At 35.6% G+C, this 21,387-nt stretch overlaps 1 protein-coding gene across 4 annotated transcripts in view; it reads left to right on the forward strand.

Annotated features, from left to right (window-relative positions):
• Nucleotides 1-21,387, forward strand: part of ERC2 (ELKS/RAB6-interacting/CAST family member 2) — a 445,445-nt gene that overhangs the window by 117,406 nt on the left and 306,652 nt on the right. For all 4 annotated transcript variants that reach the window (XM_051627871.1, XM_051627872.1, XM_051627873.1 and 1 more), the window contains exon 7: nt 19,382-19,549. In XM_051627871.1, coding sequence (XP_051483831.1) covers nt 19,382-19,549 — 168 coding nt within the window. The remainder of the gene's footprint in view (nt 1-19,381; nt 19,550-21,387) is intronic.

The following is a 21,387-nucleotide window of genomic DNA, read 5'->3' on the forward strand; positions in this document are numbered from 1 at the left end:
ATTGAGGCTTAAGTTCAAATCAGTCATAGAATCATGTACCTTGGGAGGAGGCTGTAGAGGCCATTTAACCCGAACTTCTGCTCAAAGCAGGTCTTAATTAGGGCAGGTTGCTCAGGGCTTTGACCAGTCAAGTTTTGGATAACTCAGGGAAGTAGATTCTATAACCTCTCTAGACACCTGTTCCAGTAGTTGACCAAGCTTGCTGTAAAAAACATGGGTATTTTGTGTCAAGGTGGAATGTCTGTGTTCCACTTGTCTCACCCTTTCCCAATGCACCTGTGAGAAGTTTGGCTCTGTCTTCTCACACACTCCCACTAAGTAACTGAAGACTGCAGTAAGATCTCCCTGAGGCTTTTTCTTCAGAGTGCACAAACCTGGGGCTCAGCCTCTCTTGGTATGTTTTGTGCCCCAGTTGTATGACCATCCAGGTGGGATCTCAGTTTGACTCATGCCATTATTTCAATATCTCTTGTACTGAGCAAGCCCAAACTAGGCAAAAAACCCTAAGTATGATCTCACAAGTTCCAGAGACAGTTTCCCCATCCTCAAAGTAGGTGTTGCCACTTCCTCTGGTGAGTTGGCTTTGTTTTCTGCTGGTTTAGCTATTGTAAAGAATTTTGTGTTATGAATAATCAAAAGAAGCATTTCTAGAATAAGCGTGTGGAGTTGTAATGTGTTAGCTATTATTCCAATAGTTATTAATAGTTATGCCTAAGTCCAAGAATTACTATCCCCTTGCAGTTCTAACAGAAACGATTTGATGAAAAGCTTATATTATTACCTGATTTGTTATTTAACAGTTCAGTGTATTAAAAATATTACACAGTAGTCCATCAAGAACAAGAAAACTTTTCCTATCCAAAAAAAAACTGTGTCACCCATAGACCAAAAAATTATTAGTAAATTTATCTATGTGATTGTATCTTATTTTTCTCCATTGAGACAGATCCAATTTTTGTTATTCAAACACCAGGGTATGTTTTTCAAAGCTTTCCTGGGTCAGTTGCAGAATTACTGGTAGTTGGTTTTTCTTGATGAGCAAATGGTTTTGATGAGCAGCTGCTCAAAGAGAACATGAAAAGGAGCCATGACAGCAATTTAAGTCAATCTGATAGCACCTGCTATCACCTGGTTTCATCTCTTCATGAAGGAGAAAGAGATCCAGGGCATGTTTATGTGGTTCTCTGCTTCCATCTCCAGTTGCTGTACTGAACCCCATAACCGTCTCACAGAGAGCAGGAATAAAGGCATGCCAGACTTTGAAGTTCAGGGCCTTTTTATTTATGTCATTATTTTTGAGCTGGCTGAAAAGTGACGTGCACGTGGGAGTTTGACACATGGGTAAGAATCATAACAGAATTCAGATATACTATGTTGGATTTTCCCAATCTAGGAAAGAGTTCTTGTATGGCTATAATAGTTTTATAGGTCTAAAATTTAGTGATAATAGTTAATGCAAATTTAAAAATATAAACAGTCATCATTTAAAATGTCAAATGTAGCAAGTGAGAGGGAACTCAGGATGGCAGCTGTGATGTGCCATATTGATAAATCAAAATAATAAATTCAAAACATATGATCTCAGTAATGTAATCCAGATTATGCATTAGAGGGTAAAGACTCTGCATTTTGAGCACTACAGGTTTACTTTGCCTTTGACCTGATGCCTCGATGTACGCTGAAGGTGCTGTTGCTGTGTTGTGATAAATCATATTTGTGCTCAAGTGGTTATATCAACCTAAATGAGACATACAAGTTTGATTTATAGTGTAAAACTAGAAAGGTTCTTATTCCATAAGAATTATATTTCCTTTTCTTTGTTGCATATGTTGCAGATGGAACTTTAAGGTACCAAAATTTAGTAGGGGGGAGGGAGAAAGCTACTTGCTGTGGTAAAGCCTTAAAGTGAGTGTGAGAGCATTTTTATACAAGTGATGAGAACCTCCTGGACATGATTGACTTAAATTAGCTTGATTGCTTTTTATCAATTGCAGCTGCACTATTTAGCATAAAAATGCAAAACATCCAAAAATCATTTGCCTTGCAGTGTAGTAGAAAGATGGTTTTAGTTAGTCTTTCAGATGTTTCAAATGTTTATTCTACACAGATTCTCTGAGAATGGATCCAGAACATATCTAGTTACAGAGAATTAGTACAGATATTGTAAACTTTGAGAAAATTAATTAAGGAAAATATGCTGCTTTATGAATTACATATTTAGGATTTTGTTTTTTTTTCCTTTTAACTGTGTTAGTAAGTTAAACAGTTCAAAGATATTTGTTGTAGTGGCATAATCAGACATCTGTTGTTAAAAGCTAAAAGAGAAAGACTAGAACTTCATATGTGATGTACAATTGTCTCACTTGCTCTCTCAGCCAGTGGCATGGTTGAAAGAGAAATTCTGAATGTATGTAAAAATAAATTTCTTGCTAAATAAGATGAGAAAATGTTAGGCCAATGTTGAGGATTGCAACTCATGTTGAATACTTGTCCAGGCAAATCTTGCTACTATTATTTAAAGTGTGTGTTCTGTTTATTGAGGTTTTGGTATCTATATCTAATTGCCATCTGAGTTTCCTTTTTGTGGGATTGTACTGCTTGTAAACTCAAGATCCTGTCTTTGTTTCAAAGGTTTCTATTTTTAATTGGCTTAATGATTTATATAGCACGTGATCTGGAAGCTAATTAAGTGCATCTTTGTATTCCTTCAATGCTCAATGTTACCTCATTTACAGGAAAAATATTAATATATATAAAACCTGCATCTTTTACTGTCATGGATAGTAACCAGCAACTGTGCTGAAGAAGAAATACTATTGTTATGCTAAGCAATAGACTATATTAAATAATGAGATTACCTGAACTCAATCTTTTGTAGACTTTTATGTGTTTTTGATACAGGATGCCTGCATTGAGGTAAAAATGTTTTATTACTCCTTAGATTTGTTTACTCTTTCTTGTAATTTCTTGGATAATTATGCCAGTTTGAGCCTTAGATTCTTGGAATTCAAGTGTTCAAAATGGAAAAATAGCCCATGAAGGGCATGCTTAATGATACTGTTTCAGTGGCTGAATGCCTATTAGAGGTAAAAACTTAAGAAATCACAAGAAAGTACGGGGACTATTTTATTACTATGGAAAGACACCTTTTGCTCCTCAGGTTTGTTCTTTGATAACATTAAAAATCACATAAAAATATATTGTTCAGCAAATAAAGTTTTAATTTTTTTTATTCCTCAGTTAGGTCTTGCAATCCAGTACAGAGATGAATGAGTGTAGAGGGTTGTATTTCTTCTTGCATAAATAATAGAAGGGTTTAGAAAGTTTCAGTTACAGAGGCACTTAATTGCATCTGCACAAGTTTACTGACAGACTGCAGAGGTATTACTGGGGGTATAACATATGCAGGAAGAACAAAGGCTGACTTTCTTGTCCTAAATTTAATTTTCAGGAATGATAGGTCTAAAACTCCCTGTTTTTGGTAAAGTGAGATGGAAATCAAAGAGGCTAATACACCTCTGTATTTGCAGATATGATTTTGTAACGCGATCTTAAAGTAGATCTATATTTAATAAATTATTTTCAGTTGTATGTGGTTGGTTTTATTCTCTAACTAGAAGCACTTCACTTCTTTTTTTAGACTTCCTTACTAAAGATGTGCTTGGAAATGACTTTCTTTGAAGCATAAATTTAAGCTCTAAAATGCTTGTGAATTTTCCCGTTCAGTTGAACTGTGTGAAATATGTATCACTGCATGGTATTGCAGAGAGCAAACCACTAGGTATTTTTTAAGACAATTTGACAGCACAGAGAGGAATATTAGCAGTTCTTTAACATGTCCTTTTTAACTTACTAGATTGGAAAAGTGAGGAGTTTATTAGGAGTTTATGTGATACATGTGCTGGTAAATATAAATACCTTTAATCCGTGCTAAAATTTGCATTAATATTCCTTTTGTATGCTGACATAGTCCTATTTCTTGAAATGTATCTTTATTTTCTCAGTTTTTTAAGGAGATTGGGAAAAGGAGCAGCATTTCACACCCCCCCCTCGAAAAACAGATGAGGAATGATACTTGCTTTCTTATTTATTTTTAGAATTTTCTTGAAGGGCAGATTTATAAGGCTTCATGTTAATGTCCATGGTCAGAGACCGGGAAGTGAATTTTCATACTCAGGTTTAATTTCCACTTCTAGTAAATCTGCTCTCATGTAGCCTCTACTTCCATGTTAAGTAGTTATACCCTGATTTTTAGCAGTAATATTTGTGTATACATGAATCTGCATATCTATATATGCACTAAATATGTATAGACTAAAATAAAATACACTAAATATATATACTATATACACTAAAAAGAATATTAAGAATGAATAAAGAGTCAATATTTAAAGAAAATGAATGTGTCTCAAATGTATTCTATAGCATGCTGGCAAAATCCTTTTCACAGTCATTTACACCTTCATATTTATTCCTGGAGGTGTTTAAAAGTTGTCTGGATGTGGTGCCTGGGGACATGGCTTAATGCTGGACTTGGTAGAGTAGGGTTAATCGTTAGACTCAATCTTGAACGTCTTTTCCAACCTAAGTGATTCTGTGATTTAAGAATAACCTGAGTCAAAAAGGGTTTAAAATCTTAAATCCTAGAAGTATTTAAAAGACTTACTTTCAAGTATGAAAACTCAACAAAACTCTTTTGTACACGTTCTATTAAATAGGAGGAATTCTGTTGATATTTTGTAGGAAACAGAATAGTTACTCAAAGTTTCCAACATTATTTCTAGCATACGATTTAGAACAGAATTTTCCACTTCCGTTCCCAGGTTGGACAGCATTAGGTCTGTAATGTTAGAATTGGTTAATAGAGAAACAGTGTACTTAGCATGGAAGAGAAAAGACCAGCTTGGGTTAATCATTGTTGAATTTTTTTTTTAAATTTTTTTACAAGGTAGACATTTTAGTTTGTACTCAGAATCTTGTGGCTTATGTGTTATTTGAATAATTTAGTATTATTTGCATATTACAGTCCAGCCTTCCAGCAATTTGGGTCTGCTGTGTGGAAAAAAAATCTGTAGAATGTTTGTTTCTCCTTCCTTCTTTAAAAACAGTGAATTTCTCTATTTTTACTTTACCAAAAATGGTAATAAGATTTTTATTCAAACTTTTCATAAATTCACTTTTCAGAGCAAACCAAGTCAAGAAAAAGCTTCATTTTGAAAGGCCTAGATAAAATATTTTTTGGAAATTTCTAATTGTGCATTTTTTTGGCTCAGCTGAACTTTTGTTTCAAGAATTAAAATACAGGAAACTTTTCCCAGGCTATTTGGCCTTGGTCTCTCTTGGAGACCACCATTTTATCACACAGAACTAGCTGAGAAGTTTGTAGGTGTTCATTTGTAGCTTTGTGCTGTGAACTGTTTTCAATGGCCATTTTAATATCCAACAGAGTTCTGAATTTTATTCCTAGGTATTTAATTTGAAGCTGTTTTTCAGGACCTCCTAGAAGAATGAAATGGCAGGAACAAATTGTCTGCTTTGTGCAAAATTGTTTTCCTTATGGCTAAGCAGTTCCTCCACTGCCCTATTAATTGTTTTGGTGTCTTCATTATGATCTATAGTAGTAATTGTATTTCACCAATATGTATTTCCTTACATACAACCAGAGTGTGACACTCTGGTTGTATTAGATCTATACCAGCCACTTTTTTTTTCTCTTTTTTTTTTTTTCCTTCTGGTTAGGAGCTTTATAGGTTGAAGATTTGGTGAAGAGAGCTGGGAAAGGGGGAAGAGGGAAAGATTTCTTTCAACTTGTTCCACTGTAGGTGATTGTGGTTTAATGATCTTTCCATCTAGGTTTTACTGCAGTGCAGGATCAAAAGTGGATAAGTAGTTAATGAAGTTTTTGTTTTTGAAATGTAATAAAGTGTACATGGTATCTGGTATTGTCTTGCATATTTTGGAGGAGGAAAGAATATGCTGGCATCCTGGACATGACAAGAGATTTATGGGTTCTAGACTTTCTTGCACTGTGAAGAATCAGAGTTGGGTCATATTCTCACTGAATTGGTGAGCAGTTGAAGAGTCTCTAGTCCCCATATCTTGGCTGTCCCTATTGGTTTTTGTAGGTTGAAGGGCTCTTTCTCTGAAAGTAGTTTTCGAGTTATTTGATTTGTGATTCTTTTCTGAAGGTTTCCCTTACATATTTAATAGTGTGAGACTAACTTCTATGATACAGTTTGTTTTCATATCTGACTTTACATAGCTTGTCAAGACTTGTACAAAACGAGCACACACCAGTTTTGTTTTAGCTTTCTTAAGCAGATGCTATTCTGTCCTGAGAAACAGAGTCTCTCCCAGATGGAATATGATTGTGGTAAACTAGTAAACCTATAGCTTCCAGCTGAATAATAAATAAATGCAAGATCAGATCTTGACATGTCTCTAACTTGTTGCTAGATGATCTGGCAGACTGGATTCAGTAAAAATATTTGGCAAGCTTGTCTCTGTTAGTATGTTAGGAAGCCTGTGACTGGAACTTATGCAGGAATTAAATCAGACATAACTTTTTATTTTTACTGTGTAACCCCTATTATAACACTGTATTTATGCAAATAATAAAATTATTGCTTTTATGTCCCTAGTTTCAACCTCATGCGTTTATTTGCAGTATTGTTGAGTCTTATCCTTTGTCATAGACTTTTCAAACACTTAAAAATGAGGTGAAGATCTGCCACTTCTGTGGTGACTGAATTTTTTTTAGAGTAAAATGCATTCTGCAATTCTACCTAAAGTGCCTCAAAAATGTTATTGCAAAGCTGACATAAAAAAAGGAGTTAACAGTCTGGAATCTGAAACTGTCCTTTTAGTCTTTTCTCAACACACTGCATGCATATCAAGCAGCCTCTCATGGTCTAAGTAGTCTTTCCCTGTCTGGAATTCTTATCACAAGCCAGCACAATCTCTGGAAAGCAGTTTGGGAGTCTGTTTCTGTCATAAGAAGTAAATACATTTGCAGTGTCTAAGATAGGCAAAATGGTTGCATTGCTGTTTCAGTAGGAGTGCAGTCTGCTTTTTGGTTGAGATTCTTGTTATTAACAAAATAGTTTAACTCTAGCAGTATTACCAAGCCTCATTTTCAACTGATGGGACATCTACTATCTGTAAGACATCTCTGAATATTGACTTACAGAATTAAATGAACATGTATGATACAGTGTTTTACAGAGCAGTTTCTTAAAGGGCTCAGAATATCATGGAAAAGCTGTTCGTTACCATACATCTGAAAACTACTCAGCCCTCTCATTTTAGATCTTGACTCACCCGTTGAGTCTGAAAATTGTAACATTTGAAATATGATCTAAATTGTGTATTTATATATATTTTTTTCTGTTTTTAATTTTGTAGATGTTGGTTTTTCTACAAAGACTTTTTTTTGGTAAACATTTTAACGTTTATTTCAGATCTGAGATTTTAAGAAAATAAGTCATTATCACATGACCCACAGAATGCTTTCAATCTTGTTCTCAAAGCCAGTTGCAAACCAGGCTTGTGAAGATACATGTCCGAGGTACTAGTAAAGGCTTCGGCCATAGTAGTAAATGAAAAGTTTCCAAGCTATTCTCTTATCCCTAAACTAACTGACATAATATAGGTATGGCTATTCAGGTATGTTCTCCTAATATTGATTAAACAGATACAAACCTTCAGAAAATTATTGCCATTAGCACTCTGGAAGGCTCCATGCATTAGATTAAAAAAAAATTAATAAAAAAATGTTGTTGCCATTAGTAGGTATTTGCTTAACTTGTTTCTGTGTAAGAGACTGCTGGAAAAATTGAGGGAACTGTAAATTTGCAAAAATCAAGTAATTGTGATATGCAGGTTGGCTACATAAATACTTGAGTTTTATGTAAGAGTCCTTAAATTTGAGTAATAGTTTGCTGTTACAGTCATAGCTTTTTCCTCTTATAATGTCAGGTCATACAAGAATATCTGTTCTTTTGTTACACCTTTTGTTATTCTGAGCACAGAGCTCTTTTCCCTAAGTGAGCTATTAGGTGATATTCTGTTGTTATTCTGGCTTATCTTTGGCGTAGACTAGTCAACACAACCACTCATATGAGAAGCAGTGTTTTGTACAGATACCACATTGAGGCAATGCTGAAAATGAGTTTTCAATTGTGCAATTCAAAAGTTTTAAAACCTTGCCAATTGTAACTACAAATATGTATTTATATTGTTTGCTTTTTAATCTCTTTCACCTCTTATGAAAGAGTTTTTGTTGCTGAAATTTTTGCTTTGGGATCTTGGATTTAAATTTTCTTCTGAAGTTCATATACCAAGTTTTACTTCCAAAGCAGAATCTCAACAACTTGCTCCTCTTAAGTATATTTTATGTGATTTGCATGTATTAAACATTTTCATTCCTCTGGAAAGATGGTTTGATCTTCAATTAGCCATTTCTGGTAAACTAAGACTACACTGCACTGCTAAAAAAAAAAAAATCATCATCATCAGTGGAGTTTGAGATGCCTATTTAAATAATGTATAGCCCTGTTACCAACTGAATAATTTCTATATGTCACCCAAACTCAGCTACATGCAATAAGAAAGAAATTAATTTTAAAAACCAGCATGTAAACAGGGTGTTTTGATACAGCTCTGTACTACAAGAAAATATACACCCAAATATGGGTAAAAAATACTATGAAGCTAGGAAAAAAACCTTAAAAGTTTAATATACTGACCAGACCTTTCTGGAGAGGGTGGCTGATGTCTGTAATTGCACAGAGTACAGAGACCTTCTGAATAAGGGCATGATGAAGTGTTGAATCTTCCTGCATAGTACCATTTTGCATTTTTATAAAATTATCTTTTAAAATCCTTTTATTTCTTTAAAAAAAACTTGATTGTAGGAGAGTCTGCGAGCTCTGGTTGAAATGTATAAATGTTGGGAATATGCCAGATGTTGGGAAACTGAACCTTGATCGAGCTATTTTCCCTTGAGAAGAACTTCCTTTATGGGCAAGTTTCAAAAATAGCCAAAACGGACCTTGTAACCAAAGTGACAACTTTTCTCTTCAGAACCTTACTACTGGCATGTCAAATATTCCACAAAATTTTTTTTTTTTTTGTCCATGCAATGTAGTAAAACACTGCACTCAGTTCTGATAGCAGGCAAATACCTTCTGTCTCACATGTGCAAGGGGAGTAAGCAAGAGGGTTGCTTTGTTTTATGTGCCTCAAAAGCCAGAGCTAATGAGTGAGTTCTCAGTCCTTGAATGGCCTAGAGAACCAAAGCTTTGGATTGAGGACGAGTGGTGGAGCTAAGCAGACCTGTAACACTTGCTGCTACTCAAAGTTGATATCAAGCCAGCTAGAGTTTACTGAGTATAGGAGAATATGGAGACTGGCTTGTTGAGACAGAGAGGATTTCACTTTCAGCTTTTATATTTGCAAAATTTTAGAGGTGGAGTTTTAATCAGAGAGTAAAAGTATTTAGAAGCTTACTCACGCTCATGAAAAATGCAGCAGCTTGCAGAAAAAAGGCTATAAATTTGTCTCTGCAAAAACGTGGGCAGGAGAGATACAAAAGCCAAAATTACATAGTTCTTGAAGAACACACTGTATTCTATTTAAAGTGAACAGTGTATGTTCAGTTTATTGTTTTAACCTTCTTCTCTGTTCACTGTGTTCTTATGAATAAAAGAAAAATATTGCCCAAACTGTTTTGTGTCGCTCTGTTTATGAGCTGGCTTTACATCCTAGAAGATAAGCTTGTAGCCAAGCTGATTCCAGCTGGACCTACTGATTTAGCAATGTCTGATAAAGTGGGTGATATAAACAGGTGTTCTAGTCTCAGAAAGGGTGAATAATGAGATTCTTCTCCAAGAGATGTCTCTCTCAAAACTTGTGATACAGAGAGGTCAAGGGAACTGCTCACCCCTGCAAGCATAACACAAGTTGTCTAGCTCAACACCTTTGCTTGAATGTTCTGAGCAGGTTACACACCGAAATATGATTTTAAAAATCACACCTTCACTGCTGTGTCAGCTATCTGTAATAACTGACTCCTAGTAATGAAACAGAATTGAACAGAGAAAACCATTTCATGTCAAAATTCTATTTTTATCCTGTATACAGCTAACAGGTCTATACTGAGGATTCTTATGCTATTGTGGAGTTCTACATGTTTATTTCATGAAGCAGTTAAATACATTGGCTTGACTTTAAAAAAAAAGCATTGTGGCCTCAATTCACTTTCTATTAATCTGATACAGTATAATAAAATTTGAATGTTATTGGAGACAGAAATTTCAAAAGTTAAAAGCTTCCAAGATTAATAGTTTTGCAAATTGGTTTTAAGTATTTTGAATTTATAACTATCATTATGTTGCTAAATAACATTGACTCTGGAATGGCTGTCTTCCTTTTGCAGTAATTCAAAAATATTATGACAGCTATCGTTTTATAGTGAGCATAAAAACCAGTGAGGTAAGTTCAATGAGGTAAGGTTAGTGTTGGAAGTTGTATTAACAAAAACTTTAAGTATTAGTACACGAGTTACAATTCCCATGTGCTTTCCAAAATTTGCTGGAACTGAAGTGAATATTAAATTCTGAACTTTGGACTAGTTGCTTTAAACTACTTTTAGTGGTAGGAGTAGGCAAAGTATGAATTTGAATAAAACAGCTGTTTGGCTTTTGGCTGCATTGATAAGCCACACATGATCAGAATTCCTTGTGGCACACAATGTTCCACAAGGATGAGTTTCAGTCCTGGCTAAAACCTTTTCTAGTGTAGTTTGACCAGCCAATATTATCAGTGTTCTCTTTTAAAGAGCAGCGTTTTTTGGACTAGTGGAAAAAAAGAATGAAAGAAAAATCAAGATTAATTAGTAGAGGTGATGGCTGGACTAAGCTGTTGGGGGAGGTAGGGAGCTGTGTGAAACATGTAGGTACCATCTTTCCAAGAGTAAGTAAAGGAGAGTAAGTGCATTTGATGCATTTGCACCATCAGGTGGTTCTCTCATCCTTGGACAGAAGGAGCTTGTGACAGGGATTCTGTGAGGGAAATGGTGGGAGATGGGATGAGTTTGCTTTCCTGACTTGAGCAGCCAACATCTTCCTGTGTTTATAAACCATCTTCTAACATTGCTTGCTGGCTGTTCCCCTCACCTGGAATGTACTCAGCTGCTTTAAACCCCTCTCCTTTTGTCAGTTCTTAAATACTGAAAGAAGACAGTGAAACAGGTTGCCCTTTAAAGAATATCAAGCCTGTTAACTATCAGCTCTATAATTTGCTGAATTAAAATGTAACCTAGAGCAACCATAGTACTCAGGGTAATAAGGGTGGGAATAATATTGAAATCATGGTCAAAAGTGGGATTTTCTTCTATGAAGAGAAAAAGCTAGCTAACTCACTGAATTTAAATTTGGAACAAGAATTCAAAGCATAGTAATTATACAAAATTCAAGTGTCTGCAGCGTCAAAATGTGGCAAAGTTGTTTCTTTTCTGCCCTGAATTAAATTTATGTTGATCAGGTGTTTTTGAAAGAAATGAATGTATTATCCTAAAGATTACCAGGTATAGCTATTGCTTTGAAAAAAAGTTGTTTGTCAGAATGAAAAATGAGGGAAAAATAAGACAAGGAGATAGTTAATATTTTATTTTTGTATTTTAGAATAGGGTCTTTTTGCTAGCTCTGAAGTGGAGAGTGCAGTTGGGAATAATTTCTTACGTTTGCAAAAGGACCAGTGTGAGGATTTGCTCTCTGTACTCAACTCGCTACTTCTGTACAGAAAATTGAAGTGACAGATCTTTTATTTTTTGTGTGGATTAAACTGGTTTTTGTCATCAAAACTTAGTGTATATGAATGTATAAATGTATATATGTATAAATGAATGTATAAATATAGGCACTTTCATAGCAGTTTGGTTTTAGATTAACCAAAGTGGTTCCTCAAAAGATGGCTGCATAATATGCTAAGCGAGCAAATAGTAGCACAGAAAAGTGTCAGCAGTCCTGTGGAGCCTGTAGTGGCTTCATGAGGAAGGAGGGGGATGATGGTACAAAAGGGCATAAGATTAACTCTTGGACACAGTGGCAAATATTGACTGCAGCGTGTGCTGGAACAGAGGTGGGATTAGAAGGGAGATTGACAATGGGTTACAGTTTGCCTCCTCTGTTACCTCGGGTACTACAGTACACTTAGTACTTGACTAGTTTAAAAAAATACAGCCAAACCTTTGCTTTAAATATATGTATTTACGTTGGTAAAATAAATAATTCTTAACAGTGAAACACAGTAGTGCTTCTTCATGCTTTACTTCCTCATGGAGCTCCATAACACTAAAAACACTTTCATAAATTATTTATATATAATATGGCATATAAGTTAAACAGTTAACACTAAGGAACTTCAAGAAATAGACGTCACTACTGGAGCTGGTCATGAGTGGCGGGTGATGACATGAAGATTAATCAAGTCCCACTTTGAATATGGCAATTTTTTGCCACTTACATGAACTTTTCTTTCTGAAGCATAGCCCAATTCTGAAGTTTTTGCAGTGTGTTGTATATTTCCAGAGCAAGTGACAGAGCTTATTGTATTAAATAGCTGAAATAAGTAGTTGCTGAGGAAAAAGAAGTTAGACAAAATTAAAAAGCAATTTACTTGGATGGAGGTCTTTGAAATGTTTTATGTGTTAGATATCAGATCTGGTTTTACTTTATTTTTCTGGAAAATTATGGTGTTCTTCAGGTTGCCAGGTTTTACTAGTAAATGTACTGCCAAAGCTTAGGAAAAATAAGTCAAGGACTCTTAAAATTACGTAGTGTTGAGTGAAAAGCCAAAGAGAGAGGTTTTGTGTACTAGAAATCCTTATCCTTTCAAATATAAACATATATATCTGATGCTGTAAAATGACCCATATTTAATTTCCTTTCAGATTATATTTAAAATGCCATAGGCGTAAAAAGAGGAGTAACAAAATGGCAGGCATTTCTCATGGTGTATTGGCTGCATTTAGAATACTTCATTGTTTCATTATTTTTGGGAGCTGTGATTTCACACTGCTGGTTTTGGGAAAGACATAATTTCTAATATCGGTAAATTCATCCTGGCTATAAATGAAGTAGTATATTTTGCTTCTTGTCTTGTAGAGGAGCTGATTTAACAGCTTTTTGGTTTTACACCATCTGGAGGTTCGTATTTGACTTATGAAATGATGTCATACGTGCTTAGCACCAAACAGATACCATATAGTAAAAGGTCACATGCAGTTCAGGCTGAGGTAGTTTTATTTCACGTTATGAGAAATGTAAAAGTCTTGGCTCATGATTACTGGAGGCAGAAAGAAGAATTTAGGGAAGGAGAAAATGACTGACATAACCAATGTTCTTGTAAACCTCCACATTGCATTCCTGTGAACAGAAAATAAATCTGTGTACTGAAGACCACACACAGTATGAGTTGCCTATTCACTCCCAGACTGGCACTGGCTCAGAGTTTTGCCTTTCTGAAAACTCATGTAGAGCATTGATTTCAGAGCAGCTGCTTGCTGTGGATGTTATTTGAGGGATGAAATGCCTATTCTATGAAAATACCTGGGCTTCAATGTGTGTGTGTTTTTTAGAATTAAAGTGCTCAGCTGTATCAGTCTCAAGACATCTGACCTCTATTTGAGGAGATGTAAAAAAATAAAGATATATTTGGCAAATTTTTTTTTTCCTTCCTAACAAATGTGTCAGGGCACAATATAATTTGAACTCCCCAAAAAATAGCTTCTGTGAAGGAAGACTAGCGATAATTCTGTTTCCTGTTCTTGCAAGGAGAAAAGGATGACACAGATCAAAAACCATGCTGTGTTATGAATATTTTTTCTTTTCTGATCTTAGTGGTTTTAGTCTAAGCTCTCACATGGACTTGGCTTTAATTATAATGTATAATGGTTAAAGTATTTCTGCACAGAGAGGAAGAAAAAGAGGGAGTATCATATAGGGTATTGGTATATGACAATCAGAAATAAGAATTTAAAAAAAGTACGGTTGACAAAAGGTTAGTTGGAATTTCTGTGATCCAGATTGAAACATGGCAAATGCTGTGTCAGTAACCCAGCTTGTTATCATCTTCCCATCATATTTGAGAAAGATTTCTGTTTCACCAGGAAGGTGAAAATCTTTTAAGAAGGAGTTTAATTGTAATTATGTGGAACTCAAATTCTGGATAGGACTGTAGAGCATTTGCTGACCTATAGTTCATTGGGAAAGGGGTGAGAAAGACAACATTTCAGTCTCCTAAGTATGACATTGGATTTGTTGTGGCTTGTAGGTGATGGCTCTGAAGCATCCAGAATTACTCACCTGTCAGAGAGTGAGGTGTAGGGGCAGGAGACACTGTTCTAGGCAAAAGTTAACACCACATACATCTAAATATATCCAGATCTTAACTCCACGTGTAACTTCTTATGCAAGAATGCAATGAGTGTTCATTAATAAGTGCTAAAAAGGTACCATGGAGTGGAAAGAATTGACCTAAGGTGTTGATTATTTACATGAAGATGTGTGGAGTAATCTGTTTATGGCATTAACAAGGAAACAATCTGTTTCTGCCTTTAGAGGCAGTCTAGCTAACTCTGAAATACTAGGTGCCTGATACTCTGTGGCACAGTGAAGGTCATAACCCTTGTGCTAACTTAAAGGGTTTTTGTGTGGCTGGCCTGAGTGTTAACCAGTGAAAAGAAGGATGAGACTGCAGCTCTGCTGCAGAGTTCCAAGTGCGTTTCTTTATGGTGTGAAAAAAAACCACCATTGTGCACCTTCTCTTATCCCTCCAGGTTGAATTTGTCTTTGTTTAGGGAATAGCAATATCCTATTAATTGTGCTATGAGCGGGCCAGTGGTGAAAGGAAATGCAGAAATGTTCAGTCATGTGGTGCTCTTTAATTAATGGCTGTGTGAGAGCAGGACTGAGGTCTGAAAAACTGGAGTGGACAGGGCTCTGCTCTCTTTTCCTACACAGGTTGTCACTCTTGGACTTCAGAGCAGTGTACTCCTCCTCACAGCTCTCCATCTTGGGCTCCCAAGGTTTAATGCCTAAAATTCCTATTCCCATGTTGAACTTAGCGAGCTGTGATGACAGAGGGTGTGGGAAGAAATCTGTGAAGAGGAAGAATTGTCTACTCAGCCCTTAGGGTGGTGACTGGGTGGGTAGAGAAGAAAAGACCATTGACTCAGAAACTGCCTGGTCCAGCCAAGCAGAACAGAACTGTATCAGCACACGTGTAAGCTGCTGTATTATCCCAGTCAGTAGGGAATGGTATCACTGCTTTGTTTATCTGTGGGTCTAATCACGTTCATCTCCCTTTGACTTCAAGCATTAAGCTTCTGCCTGGTGGCACTTGGAAAATGTGACTCGTAGTGCTGGACTGAAGAGAGAAGCCCTTCTGGAGCTTCTGCTGTGGTGTTACAATGAGCTTCTCAGCTGCAGCCTAAAGGTCCAACAGAGATTTCTGTGATTTGACTTATGCGGTTGCTTTCAGACATTAAGCAAATAAGTGATTAAGTTTAAAGAAGATGTGGTAATGAGTTTCACATGAGGTCTTTTGTGTTTATTAAATTTGCTACTAGTACCATTTCTGGTTCTCTAACTGAAATAGTAATCTTTGAATCTCATACTGCACACTGCTTACAAACTGCAAGATCCTATTACTGCAATATTGCAAGAAAGTATTAAAAAATAAAATAGATCCAGTAGAGTATAAATCTTTTTTCCAGTATATAGAAAAGCAATGAGCCGTTTTAAGAGCAGGAAGAACATGCATTTCGAGATCAAATAGATCATCTAAATTGGTCCCAAACCAAGTTTTAAAATGGCATTGCAAAACCTTTTGCTTCAAATAAATTTAGCATTACAGAACTCAGAATATAAATAAAAATAAATTTGATTTGCTGATTGTTTTCTACTTCAATAATAGTCTGATTAACCAGGAATGAAGTGCTTAATACTCATGGACCCTTTCTAGCTATTCCAACTGCGTAACTTAAAAATGCTAAACTATTATTTATGCCCTTTCAGTTACTTTTATTTAGCCTTTTATTATGAATAAACTTTATTAATTTGTGGGTAATGTAAACTTTAAACCCTAGTTCTTTATATTCTGACATTTGTGCTTGAACTTTGGATCAGTGAATCTAAAATTTCTCACTTGCCTGACTTCCTGCAGCCCTCTTGTGGATGGAGAATTACTCTAGATTGCCACATCATATATTCTCAGTCCAAACCTTGTCTTCTCAGTGGCGTACCTTGCAGCCAAAACAAGCCTTTGTGGGTCCACTTAATGTGAACACCTCATAGTTTCAGAGCTGCAGAAGAAAACAGTATCAGAAAAATGGCCTTTATTCAAGGAAACCTGTCTTTGTAATGAGAAATGTTTGCACTCGCTTTATCTTGGTTCTCTACTTTGCATGGTACTATAATGTCATTCTAATGGCTTGCAAGCCTTGCAAAGGATCTCCATGCCCATGCTGCCACCTTGGTGTGCTTTCTGTGCTGCATGGCTTCTTGCTTTCTCTGGGTGGAGCGGAAGGGCAAATGTAGAAGGAGGTCTAGAGCAGTATTTTTAGTTTCTCCTCTCTTGGAATTTAAGTTTCGATGTGTTAACCAGCCTCCTGGAAAACGGAAATATTTTGCTAAGAATAAACTCCTTTATTTCTGTGCACCAGGCTTGAATGTGGGAGTTTGAGACTGTACAAGGAATGCAGAATTGAATCCATGCTGCTTAACAGCTTGTTGGTTTTGTTGATCTCTTTATGATGTTTAAAATTTCATGGCTATACTATATTTTCTGGTGTTATTTTATTTAAAAATTAGCCTTTGAGGCTCACGTTAAAAAAAAACAAACCAAACACAACCAAACACATCTCTTTTGGTCTTTATAAACTTTATATATAATTAAATCTGATTTTTCCCAAAAATATCCCCACCCAGTATTCTATGCTGGGTTGCCTGTGAGCTGCTCAGTGATTAATTTGTAACTGAATTTCTGAACCAGAATGTGGAAAAAGGTATGATTTATTGAAAGTGTTCAGTGAAGGGACCAGTGCATGTAAGGTGCAATTCTGGCAGTACTGATGGTTAAGCCCAGACATAGTCTGTTGCTTTAATGAATTGAGTTGTCTACTATTTTATTACAAAAATACCTTTAATTACAAAGGTATTAGGAATAGAATTTATGTGATGGATTCTTTCTTTGGCATTAGTGAATTGAGTTCCACCCCCCAGCCCTTCCATCGTATTTTAGGTTAGACAAATAAACTGATAAATATTTAAATCTAGAGACATACATTCCACTTCAGCTTAATTGATTTTTTTTTCTCCTTTACAAATCTTCTTTGTCTGTTCAACTTAGCCCACTTTTCCATACACTTTTCTAAACGTTCATGTAGGAATAATGTTACTTGTTCTTTCTGTTTTAGTGAAATGAATAATTTTTCATTTTGCATATTATCAAGGTCAGCAAAGATGACATGCATCCTATTTTGAATCTCCTACAGTCCACAGGCAGTATCTTTATATTCTTGAATGATTACAGTATTGATTCATAACTGTCTTTTTCTTTCCTACTACATAAAAACTTCACCATTAAAACTTGCAAAATGTCTTTTTCCAGCTCTGCTGGAAAAAAGCACTTGCTGTTTCACCTTGTGGTGTCACCTCCAACATCAGATCACTTATTTGCTTTAATCCATTCCATCATTTCAGTTTAATTAAAGGAATTTGTGACAAGACCTATTATGTTGAATACCTTTTTGGAAGTTCTTGAGAGCCAACAGTCTGACTAGTATATTAGATGTTCTCAAAGATTGTATCAGTGAGCATCTTGACAGTGACTGTTTCCTCTCCTCTTCTCCATGTGGAGTAACACCTTTTCCATTTGGAATCCTACCTTACCTTGTGGGGTAACTACTGTAGGCAGTGCTTAAGTAGAAAGGTATTACCAAAAAAATCTAGGAATTTGAAGCTGTGAAGTAGGATTTTAAAATCTCCTTGGAAAAAGTTGCTTTCCTCTCTAGGTCTTTGTTTGTTCCTCATTTTTGACAATTTTTGTGTGTTTCCACCTGGATCCATGGGCATATGGTTACTGCTGTGCCCATGTCTATTTATATCGTGCATACTTTCCTGTTTCTTGATTATACTCCCCAAAGAGCCAGATCACTCCTTTTCCCTCCATTTCCTCCACCAGGTACCCATAGATCAGGTATGTTTAGATTTTCCTTTTTCTTGCCACTTTGCTCTTTGTTTCACCAAATGTTTTTCTCTCTTTTGATGATAATATTTATGCTGCTGTCCTTGAAGATGGCTGCTGTGTCCCCTCCCTCATTGTAATGAAGGACACACAGCTATTTTTCCTCCTTATTTCCAAATGCTTTTATGAGTAGCCAAGCTTTTAATTGCAATTAGTAGTAGAGCTGCTTGTAGAAACAACTGTATACAAATAGTAACCAGTATCAAGTGATCTACAGATTTTTTCCAGACCATAAGCAAGTATTTGCCTGACCATAATTTGAGAACTGTTTGAGCTGCATTAAAAAAGTAATAAAATTGTATTCTTGAGCATTTATACAGCAAAAAATGAGAAAACCAAGGTTACCAACACCTTCTGGGCTCTTAGAATGCTTTTTTTTTTTTTTTTTTTTTTCCTTTTTGGGATTTCTAGAGAAAAAAAAATAATAGTTATTTAATGTAGAAAAATTTGGTGAGGTTCTTTATTAAGACCTCTCTCCTTAGGAAAATCCTTGGCATATCCCTTCGTCTATTTGCCAGGGATTTGTTCTTAAATACAGAAAATTACAGTAAGGCCTATTTGTTAAAAAAAACTTCTGCACTATACACTGGAGGAAAGTGAATAACCTTATGGTTTCCCTAGTTGCCATGTGTTGGTTGAATAATTCTGTTTCTAGATTACTAATCTGTGCTTAAACCTGTGCAGTAACTTTAGTATCCAATTGCCCACTTTGTGGCTTTAATGGAGAAATTAAGTGCAGGATACAGAACACTATTGTCAGTGAGTCATATATTTAATAAGTCAGGATGATGTTTTTTTGAGTCCTTTATGCATATGTCAAGCTAGGACTGTTTTAATGCTATTTCATGTTTTGACTACTTTACTCTTTCATGCTTTGGTGCTAAAAGTGCTTTCATTGTTTAATTACATTTTAACATGTAAAAGAATCTCTTAGAGATAAAGTTGTCAAATATACATAGAAAAGAAATAAAACTTTCCTCAAGTGACAAAAAAAGGAAATTGGAAAAAAAGTAAATAAAATATGCTAATAATCTTGACTCAAACCTAAATAAATTTGATTTACTTACTGTAGGTTGATGCCTTGCGGTTACGTTTAGAAGAAAAAGAAACCTTTCTGAATAAAAAAACAAAACAACTTCAAGACCTCACAGAAGAGAAGGGAACCCTGGCTGGAGAGATTCGGGATATGAAAGACATGTTGGAAGTAAAAGAAAGAAAAATTAATGTCCTTCAAAAAAAGGTAAGATCACTGATGAAAGGATATGTTGTAAAACTTTTGAAGCATATTTAAAGGGAATATACTTATTTCTTATGGCACATGACTTCTAATACATAAAGAAAAAATGCAATGATTAAGTCTGGAATAATCACATAGTTCTCTAATATAAAATGTGTTACTGATCCATGGGATCATTTCAGTGGTATTATGTCTTAATCATATCATATCACAAAAATATATCATGCTGCAGTTAGCACAAAATTATTGGAGTTAAATGTAAGCCCTAAAAATTATGACAAAACTTATTCCTCAACATAAGGGATTGCCTTATCCTAACTGACAAGGATTGCTACTCTTTCAAAATAATGTAAATAAAATGTGTGCAACTGCTAAAAGGTTAGGATTCTGCATTCTTCTTTAAAGGTTTTTTTTGTGGAGGAAAGGGAGGAGGGAAGTGGAGAAAGAACCTAAATTAAGTCGATTATCTACTTTTCCTGTGAGCTAAAGACATTAAGAAGGGAGGCTCCCTCCAAACACCCTTGAGTCTGATTTCTGTTTTTTCACTAATTTAGTCAATTTCATTTACTCTCTTTGGGAAGCTGGATTTAATAATTATAGTTTCCATTGTAGGGGGTGAGGAGGGAATTTCCTGGAAAGGCAGCTCTGCAAGGATTCTGCATACAGTAGTAGAGTGTTTATTTGCCATATCTTTTTTCTCACACTCACAAAAATATTTATGCTAGCAAGGGATGTTCTGTGTGTGTGGTGTCTCACTATTGTATATCTATAGGTGCACTTGCTAGCATTCAGATATGTAAGAAAAAGTTCCTGGCATCAAATACGTTTTACTGTTTCTTCTCCCTCATTTTACAGCCACTGAAAGAATGTCTGCTCCTTATTCTCTATTGTTATGCAGGTTGTTCATGTTACTGTGGTTTCCCTCTAGGATTCATATTGAGTTCACATGGTCTAGCTGTGCCTCTGTCTGCAGTTGGTTAAATACAGTCTTTAAAAAACCAAGTCCTTATTTTCCAGAAACTGAAAAGATTAGCTTTGGCAAGCCCAGAAGTCAGTCCTATCAAAACTGGAATATAGATACTCATCCAGTTTAATCTTATTTCTGAATACTTGCCTTGTTAGCAGTGTAAAGATAGCAAACTGCAAGCCTTTTATCCTGTGCTGAATGCTAATTGCTTTTGAACATCACTTGAGAATTTTGAAGAAAAAAAATGTATTTTATGGTTAGTATTCCAGACTGCTCCCCTCCCTCCCTTCCTTCCCCAAACCAACAATTTACAGTTGGTATATTTAGATCTTCAGGAGATGGATCAGTAGGAGGAATGCGGATTCAGGGATCAGAATTGTGAGATTAGTATAACTTGTCACAGAGTTATCAGCACTGTCTGTCATGGAGATGTGCTCAGAAATATGCAACATGCCATTTGCAAATATGCCATTTGTGGTTTTAGTACATCATGGCTATTTTATTACAGATTGCAGATGCTCTTGCCTCTTTTGCACCTGCTCCTTAATGAAAATGATAGTTCTCAAGCTTCACTATCCCTCTGCCCTAAATTATAAAACATTATGCTTGTGAGCTGTATACAATGTGACAGATAAATCCTGATAACTACTACTTGCATAATCAGAGTTAGAAGTGGATTTTTTTTTTTTCTTCTGGTAAATATGCTTCATAAATACTGGGTTTACTTAGAGAAGAATGAATTGTAATTAAACAATTATTGAGTCCTCCAGTGGACTGTCCTGCCTATATATAATTTCTTTCGGACACTGCCCAGGTTGCCATCTTTCTCTCATGAACACCCTCTGAAAGTGAAGGAGTTACTTCTAGTTCTTCC

Source organism: Apus apus, chromosome 9 (assembly GCF_020740795.1).
Source record: "Apus apus isolate bApuApu2 chromosome 9, bApuApu2.pri.cur, whole genome shotgun sequence".
Taxonomy (NCBI): domain Eukaryota; kingdom Metazoa; phylum Chordata; class Aves; order Apodiformes; family Apodidae; genus Apus; species Apus apus.